General features: G+C 43.3%; 2 protein-coding genes across 3 annotated transcripts in view; one reads left to right on the top strand and one right to left on the bottom strand.

Annotated features, from left to right (window-relative positions):
* LOC117569293 (pyruvate dehydrogenase E1 component subunit alpha, mitochondrial) overlaps positions 1-9097 on the bottom strand; it is a 69860-nt gene that overhangs the window by 22133 nt on the left and 38630 nt on the right. The window lies entirely within an intron of this gene.
* LOC117564915 (putative mediator of RNA polymerase II transcription subunit 26) lies at positions 1899-8514 on the top strand. Its single transcript, XM_052008476.1, has 3 exons — positions 1899-3614; positions 4544-4991; positions 5552-8514. The coding sequence occupies exons 1-3, from the start codon at positions 2873-2875 to the stop codon at positions 8268-8270; spliced, it is 3909 nt and encodes a 1302-aa protein (XP_051864436.1). The 5' UTR covers positions 1899-2872; the 3' UTR covers positions 8271-8514.

A 9097-nucleotide genomic window follows, 5' to 3' on the forward strand; every position in this document is an offset into this window, starting at 1 on the left:
TATCACAAATATTAAAAAATGACGAGTGAAAATAAAATAATGAAGTCATGTGACGTGTACTCGTTACTTTGAAACGTGTGAGTGACTGAGTACTGGCATCACTGGGGATTACCATAGCTACAGGGTTGTATTTAGTGACAACAGCTGAATGGTGCCAATTAGACAATTCAAATTGTTGTGAAAACATCCTAACCATTCGTGTAATTCGATTATCTATTATCCATTATTTTGTTATTAAATAAATATAACACTATTATTCATATCACATATTTTATAATTTCATGATAAATTTGAATTTTTTGTGAAAACAAAAGCAACTTACAACACCGACCATGTATTAGTGTTGTAAAGCGAAATTTTTTGAAATGTTGAATAACTTAAATAGCGTATCTAATTATTAAGTTACATGAAAACGCAAACAAGCTAATTGTATATACGAAGAAAAATAAATAAAACTATGCATGCAACCCATTTTACAGAAAATTATGTAACATATTCTGATTTAATACAGTATCATTTCTTTTGATGAGAAGAATTAACGCATTGGCATTCACACATACACAAGAGTAGTATCAATAAGCTAATAATAAAAAAAAAGTAATCGGCACATCAATTTAGGGTTGCTATCGCTTTTAGTGTTGCCCTCCAGCTTCGATCTCAAAAAATTAAAACGAATATTCAAAATTGCATTTTCCGATTATACGACTGCAGGTATTGCTCCATGCCAAGAGCGTAAAACATTATTTATTTTTAAAGCAAGTATAATCCTTCTTATGTGCATTTTCATACACGTTTGTATATAAATACGTGTATATTGTTATATCCACCATGTGTGCATGGTCTGACATTAAAATTGGAAATTTTCGTTTGTTCATTTTACAATGGCTCAAGCGAAAGCAGCACGACGATGACTACTAGTTGTAGTTGTAGTTGCCAGTCGTAATCATTAACAAGCGCTATGCTCATGAGTGCGAGCGAGTACACCATACTGTGTGCTGCTAGCTATTAGTGTCAGATATATTAGTACATACAGCGGTAATGCGAGCGTGTGTGTGTTTGTGTAAGCGAGTGTGGGATAAAACCCGCAAAGCAGCAACAATATACAAGAGCATTGAAGCGCGCGCTGCCGATGACTAATATTTCAGGGCTGCCAGATAGGCGTACAGATTGTGACTATGCAGGGTGTGGCCATTAGCCAGCAGTTGTCTTTTTTTTTAAATGTTCCTGGATCTATTCGGGAATATACGCATTCATGATAACAATAAACTAATAGAAAAAAAAATATTTTTTCTCAAAAAAAAAAAAAAATGTTTTTATCAATTATAGAAAATAATATTTTTACATATGTATGCATTATGAAATAATATTGATTATATGCGACATACACCACCATCTAATATATTATAGTATATTTTACTCGTATTGCGTTTCAAAGAAATTTCACTTTAATATTATGTATTTAAGGGATTCTTAAAAATACAGTTAATATTTTTGAAAGTTAATTATTTTGCGCATATTTTGTGACATGTCTGACACTTCGAACTAAAAAAGCAACGCGCCAACCTTAGTGGGGGTTACGCAAACCTGACATAAGCATACTAGATCTCGCCTCGTCACCGCAACCCTGTGCGTCTATTAAAGCAGCAATTTCACAATTTTTCTACTCTCAAGTAATCTGGCAACCCAGGCCAGGTTCCCATACAACCAAACATACGAACGGATGTGTGCATGTGTATGTATATACACCCTGTGTGCATGTGTGTATATACCAAGTGAGCATGCGTATGTGTGTGTGTGTGTGTGTGCCAGAGTGGCCTGCCTGCCCTGCTTCTTGCTGCTTGTTTAGCGCCCGCTTATTTTGTGAGTTGGCAGCACAAAACAAGTCGCAGCGCGCTCAGTTCAGTTGTTTTTTTCCCGTCAAACTTACGCTACTGCTACAACTCTGCTGCCTCTCAGTTCATTCGTTTGTTCGTTCGTTCGCTTGCTTTCTATTTGATTTCGTTTTTTGTGTTATTAACAATTTGCTGTGGTGTGTGTGTACGTGCTCATTTCGAAAAATATTCTAAGTAATGAAAATGCTCGACGACGACTACAAGAACTGCATATCCAAAGGGAAAGAACATCGTTGCTGCACCAACGGCATCAACAACAAACTCGACAACAACAAAATCTATCAAATTTGAAAAAAAAAACAACAAAATATAAGAGGCTGCAAACGAGTTTTGTTTGCGTTTCGTTTGCAAAGCGCGCGCATAATCCAAGTTTCCAATCAAGGTGAAACTGCAACTAGCATTGAGTGCTTATTTTCCATCATTTTGCTGTAATTAAGTATCAGAAAATATACAAGTCGACGGAGATCAAACTGTAACAGACGGTATAAAGAAGAAAAAACTATATTGGCGGTGATTGCCACAATACAAAAATTCAAAATACCAGCGATAGGAAGGAGAGAGAGAAAAAAAAAACAAAAAAGTAAGAAGCAGTCAGAGGCAGAAGCTGCTTACAAACACACACACACACACATACACCGACCAACAAAAATACTACAGAAACACACACACACAAACGCACGCCCTGCGTAGACAAACAAAGGGCGAGACAGCAGTGCAACCGCTCACACACATTGTGCTAGCGACCTATGTGAGAGCGAGACAACGCGCAGGTTGCAGCCAATATTGGAGTGCGAGTGCCAAATGTCACAAGAAATTACAACACTGCTGTGAAAGACAAATGCAACAACAATAACAAAAACAACGGTCGACCAGAAGAAGAAGACGAAGCAGCAATATAAACAAAACCAAAACAAGTACAAAGCGGGCGCCGGTTACAACCTTACCCCCCACAGCCACGCTATTCATCTCTAAATGCAAAAATGTTACCCAGTATGCAGACCACAACAAACAGCAGCAGCAGCAACAACAACAACAGATGTCTTGTGGAAACTGAACGCGATGTAGCGCATGTGGAATACGATGTGATCAATTATTACACAGACGATGCCAGTTCCAATCCGGATGCTGGTGGCGTCGGCGTCGAGTCCACAGCGCCACAACAGCGTTGCTCCCGGGTGAACAACAACACCACCAACAACAACAACACACTGCTTGATGTTGTTGTTCACTCGCGAGCAACGCGCAGCGATCCAATGGAGGAGGATGCTCCATCCTCGCCATCACCATCGCCTTCGCCTACCTCCAGCAACAGCAGTGGCAGCAACAGCAACAGCAGCAGCAATTCTTCCACAACGCGCTGCAAGGGAGGCGGCAACAGCGGCAGTAAACGCAGCAAGGAGACAGCTGCTGCAGTGCCAACGACTCCCACATTGGGAGTCAATATGCGAGTAACGGGACAATGTAGTCAGGGTGGTCGCAAATATATGGAGGATCAATTTTCGGTGGCGTATCAAGAGTCGCCGCTAACCCATGAATTGGAATACGCATTTTTTGGCATCTATGACGGACATGGCGGCACCGAGGCGGCACTTTTTGCCAAGGAGCATCTCATGTTGGAGATTGTGAAACAAAAACAATTCTGGTCCGATAACGATGAGGATGTGTTGCGCGCCATACGCGAAGGCTACATTGGCACTCATTTTGCCATGTGGCGGGAGCAAGGTGAGTGAACGAGATGCATATATGTACATATTGTGTGTGGTTGTACTATAAACACACAGTTGTATTGTACATAACAAAAATATACAACACATATAATCGTTTATCGATTGCTGACTGTGCGCAGCGCTCTTTGCGTATGTTGTGTGCGTGTGTGTGAGTGTGGAATATTCCACAGACTTGCCATATGTTTTGCACCACCACCACCACAATGGCAACCCCGCTAAGCAGTGATAAATGGTATGGCTATGTGTTAGAGCGAGACCACTCTATCTTCTGACGGTGCAGATAACATCACGAAAGCATTTGGTCAGTTATAAGGTTGCTTTCTTTTCGCAGTCACATGACGTCACAAGCCACTTAAGATATGATTGAAATCGCAACCTCAACAATTTACTCTTAAAATAGATTGGGCGCGCGTAAGCGTTCATTTCAAACCCATTTTAAAGTATTTTTGGAAGTTTATCCACTCGGATGAAATAACTATTAATTTGTATGAAGCACTATCATTTAATTTTGCTGTTTCGTAAAATAGATTGCCAATTTATTTATCCTATTTTGAATATTATTCGAAATATTCGTTGCCAACTAATAACAGCTGTTTAATGAACATAGAACACTACGCTAAAGATTATTTTTTACTGAGGACAGTATGAATTTGTTATTCGTTATTTATGTTTTCATTTTGTCATTGCCAACAAATTGCTGCCAGTTTTTAGCAGCAGTTTATTGTTGTATTCTCATTTTGCATTGGTCAACTGACAGCTGTTTTGCTATCGATAATTAATGCGATTAATTTTTGTTTTGCAATTTCTATCGGTTTTTGAAAATTCGATAACTTGAATTCATAATTGAATACTTCACTAAATATAATACTATAGTAAGTAGTTTTTAACGACTATGGATTAATTTTGCATTATTTTTTTTTGCAGAAAAATGGCCGCGCACTGCAAACGGACATTTAAGCACCGCTGGGACCACAGCAACGGTTGCGTTTATGAGACGCGAAAAGATTTACATTGGTCATGTGGGCGACTCAGGCATTGTGCTCGGCTATCAGAATCCCAACGAGCGTCGCTGGCGCGCAAAGCAATTGACGACAGATCACAAGCCCGAATCGATGGCGGAAAAGTCACGAATCCAACGTTCCGGCGGTCAGGTGGCCATCAAATCGGGTGTGCCACGCGTCGTGTGGAATCGTCCCCGCGATCCAATGCATCGTGGTCCCATTCGCCAGCGAACTGTCGTCGATGATATTCCCTTTTTGGCTGTTGCCCGTTCACTGGGGGATCTCTGGAGTTATAATTCTCGGTGCAACGAGTTTGTCGTTAGTCCTGATCCCGATGTTAAGGTGGTCAAAATTAATCCCAATACATTCAGGTGAGTACACAGGTGCTTTTGAGCTCCTAAAAAGCTCAATTGAACGCTTGCAAAGGTTTATGATTAGTTAGACAGTTTTGGAGTTGAGTATTAAAAGTTGTTGTTCATTAATAGCTTAGTCGATAAAGATGTTTTATTGAATCACTGAAAGCTTTAAGATTGTTCAAAACGGCTTTTTAATTGATTAAGCAGCTTTGCGTTTGCATGTTACAACTTTAAAAGGATTGAAAGTTTACTTAGTAAAGGTTTTTGATCAGCTTTCTTTCATGCATTCAAATATTGTGCCAGTCGACCAAGATTTGGCAATGAATTAGCCACTTAATAAGTAACTTGATATTTGTTTTGCAAGCTTTTTTGCTTTAAAAAGCACATTAAAGGTAGCTTTAAAGCTTCTCAGCTTAAGAATCCTGTTAACACCACTCAAGCTCACTTGGTATTTGTTGTGCAAGCTTTAAAAAGCATATTAAAACTTGCTTTAAAGCTTCGTAGCAGCTTAATGGGCTTCCCATTAATGCCTTTGTATGAATTCGTGGCTAAAACGCTTTCTTTTCACATTGCAGATGCCTCATATTCGGCACAGATGGACTATGGAATGTGATAACAGCACAGGAGGCGGTGGATTCGGTGCGCGAGAAGCACATTATCGGTGAGAGCATGCAGGAGCAGGACGTGATGAATCCCAGCAAGGCCCTTGTGGACAAAGCCCTCAAAACGTGGGCAAGCAAAAAGATGCGTGCCGACAACACGTCCGTGGTAACTGTGATACTAACACCAGCAGCCGAGTCCACGGCAACGACGCCAACAACAGAGGAAGAAGAAGACGGAGAAGAGGCTGACGTAGATGTGTTGGGTATAGAGCCAATGGATACGGAGAACAAGTATCCGAGCAGTGCTGCTGAATTGGAACACGAGTTGGATTTGTGCGCCAACATTGAGGAGAAGGAATATCTGCACGAGACGCCGTACAGTGCCTTGGCCAAGCGACATTTGCCGCCGGAGCCGTATCGCAACTTTGACTATTACATCGAGGACGAGTACGAGACCGAACAGGAGCAGGAACAGGAACAAGAACACGAGCACGACCAGGATGTGGACGATGAGATGGAACACGTGATGGAGCACAGTAAATTCTGGCGCAAATCGATGACCACCTGGCAGCAGCAAGCAACAACATCAACGCCAATGCCAATGCCAATGCCAGCGACATTGCGGCATCGTCAGCAGATGATGGAAACGGAGCACGAAGTGACCGAGTCATCGATCTATGCCAACGAATTGGAGCACAGCTATGAGAGTTATGTGAGCAGTGCTGGAGTTGTGGCCACAACGGAATATAGCTTTGCCGAATCGTACAATTCGCTGCTCAATGAACAGCAGGCGGCGCGTTCACATCAGCAGCAACAGCAGCAGCAGCAGCAATCGCAACAGCTGCAGCAACAGCAGCAGCATCAGACAGACCAGCAGCAGCAACCATCGCAGCAGCAGCAACAGCAGCTGCACAACAGCAGCAGCAGCATGCAGGAAATACTGCAGGAGCAGCAACGCTATCAGCAACAAGAAGGCTACTCGCTCACACAGCTCGAGACGCGACACGAACAACAGCAACAACAGCAGCAGCAACAACAACAACAGCAGCAACAGGTTGCCAATAGCAGCAGCAGCAGATGGCAGCAGCAGACAACAACGTATGTGGAGCAACCGGCCGAGTTGTTGGCGTTGAATGCCTTGTTGCAGCAGGAGCGCGATGAGGAGCAACAGTTGGCGTTGGAGCGCGAACAACAACAGCAACGCGAGCAGCAACTGTTGCTGGTTGAAGCCAGCTCGAGTTCGAGCTCATCGCAGCCAGAGTTTGTGTATGCGCCACCTTGGAGCGACAATGTGGCAACGTTGCAGGATAACGAAGTGAGCTCTACACTGCCTGCCACGCCCACGCCCACGCCCCTGGCGAGCAGCAGCAACGAAATGGAGCAAGAGCCGGAGTCGGATGAAAACAAAACGCAGCCAAGCAACGCTGTGGAGCAGCAGCAACCACAGCAACTGTTGCAAGCGCCACAGCAGCAGCAGCAGCAACAGTTGCCATTGCCGTTGCAACAGCAGCAGCAACAACAGTTGCACAGCGAACCAAAGCTGAGGCGGCAAATGCGTCGCTATCGCAATGTGCCCAATGAGAATCATCAGCACATGCAAACGCGACGTCGGCAATTGTTTAAGCACAGCAGCAGCAAAAGCAAATCGTTTATTAGCGCCGCGGCAGCTGCAATTATTGCCTACAACAACAACAACAACAACAACAGCAGCAGCAACAACACTGAAACATCGCCGCATTGCAGCAGCAGCAGTCACAACAACAATAATAACAACAGCAGCAGCAGCAGCAACATCAACAGCAACAACAACGCTGGCAACAACACCAACACAGCCAATGGCAGCAGCAGCAGCAGCAACAGTCGCCGACGCAGCGTTGTGAGCAGCGGCAGCAGCAGCGGCGGCGGCGGCAGCGGCGTTATGATGACGCGTCGCAGTCACAGCGTCGGTTTGGCCAACGGCGGCGTCGGCAGCGTTAACAAGCGTCAGCTGCGCAGCAGCATCTGTCAGTTGGCGCAGCTGGGCAACTTGGATTTGACCAAACGAACGCTGCGCACGCGCAATGCGACCTCAGTTGCCAACAACAACGTCGCCGCCAGCCCCAGCAGCAGTAGCAGCAACAGCAACAACAACAAGAAGAACGATAGCCCCAGCAACAACAACAACAACAATGGTAAAGTCAATGGCAAAGCTAGTCACACTTTTAACAAGCCGGCAACGCCAACAACAACATCGACGACGTCGGCGCAGGCAGCAAGCGCGCGTCGACTGCGACGCAGCAACGAAGAGCGCGAGCAGCGACGCAGCTTGCGACGCAGCACATTGAGTGCCGGCAACAGCGATAGCGGCAGCAGCGTCGGCAGCAGCAGCGGCAGCGGCATCAGTCAGTTCAGCAAACCGACGCGTCTGCAATCGTGCAGCGGCGGCATTGCAGCTCGACCGCCGCCGTCGCCAAAGAAATTGAATGCCGTTATACCGACCCTGGCGATTGGAACGCGCGCCTACACGGCAGCGATGGCAGCAGCATCCGATTTGACCAAGCGTTGGTCGCTGCGCAGCAGCAGCAGCAACACCAGCACCACCAACAACAACAGCAGCAGTGAAATGGCATCGCTTGTCACAGCCATCAGCTGTTATAGTGCTCGCAGTCGAACAGCAGCAGCGGCAGCAGCTGCGCAGCCGCGCCGACGCTGAGAGCAGCGAGAGCGAAAAGAGAGCGCCAACCAAGATACGAGGGCTGGAGAGTTGTCGTTTTTTTTTTTTTGGGGGCGATTCAAAATTTCAAGTACAAATTGCTAAACAAAAACAAAAAGAAGAAATCAAATAGTTTAAATGAAAGTGCGAAGTGAGAACAAAACAATGATTGGTTCAAACTATTGTTATTGTTTTTGTAACAAACAACAAAAAAAAAAAAAAACAAAAAAGCCAAAATTTGTAAGAGCACACACACACACACACATTAACTCACTGTACATACAAATTACTTAAGATACATGCATACATATACATATACACAATATATATAGTCCTGTATAAACATGTGTATATGTGTATATATTTATATCGAGATAAGCATAGAAATTAATGAAAAGTGCAGAGTAAATTAATAATAATAATAATGATAAGAGCGCATAACATTTACATGGAATATATACTACAAACATATATTTTTTGGAATTTTGCATTAAGCAACAGCAGGTTAAAAATTTAGCATTCAAAGCTTTACACACACACAAACACACAAATGAACAACTAAATTTCTCTGTAGCAATTAATCATTATTCATCTCATTATCATTTGAAATCGTTATGTCGAAAAGTATTTATTTTTTTAGTTAAGTCAAACCAGAGATGAGAGAAGCTAATAACTATAGAAATGAAACAAACATACTATGTAATTTTAATTTTTAATTCCCGTTTTTTTTTTCTTTGTCGTCTATATCATAGTTTTAAGTTTATTGACCCAGATGTCTGGTTGGATCGTCATCTACTATTTAAATTCCTCTTTTTTTTTGTATCACT

Source organism: Drosophila albomicans, chromosome X (assembly GCF_009650485.2).
Source record: "Drosophila albomicans strain 15112-1751.03 chromosome X, ASM965048v2, whole genome shotgun sequence".
Taxonomy (NCBI): domain Eukaryota; kingdom Metazoa; phylum Arthropoda; class Insecta; order Diptera; family Drosophilidae; genus Drosophila; species Drosophila albomicans.

Excerpts from the sequence above, each read along its gene's own strand:
- LOC117564915 (XM_052008476.1), top strand. The coding sequence starts at position 2,873 with ATGTTACCCAGTATGCAGACCACAACAAACAGCAGCAGCAGCAACAAC. Across the intron at positions 3,615-4,543 it reads TGCCATGTGGCGGGAGCAAG|AAAAATGGCCGCGCACTGCA; the intron begins GTGAGTGAACGA and ends TTTTTTTTGCAG. Across the intron at positions 4,992-5,551 it reads ATTAATCCCAATACATTCAG|ATGCCTCATATTCGGCACAG; the intron begins GTGAGTACACAG and ends TTCACATTGCAG.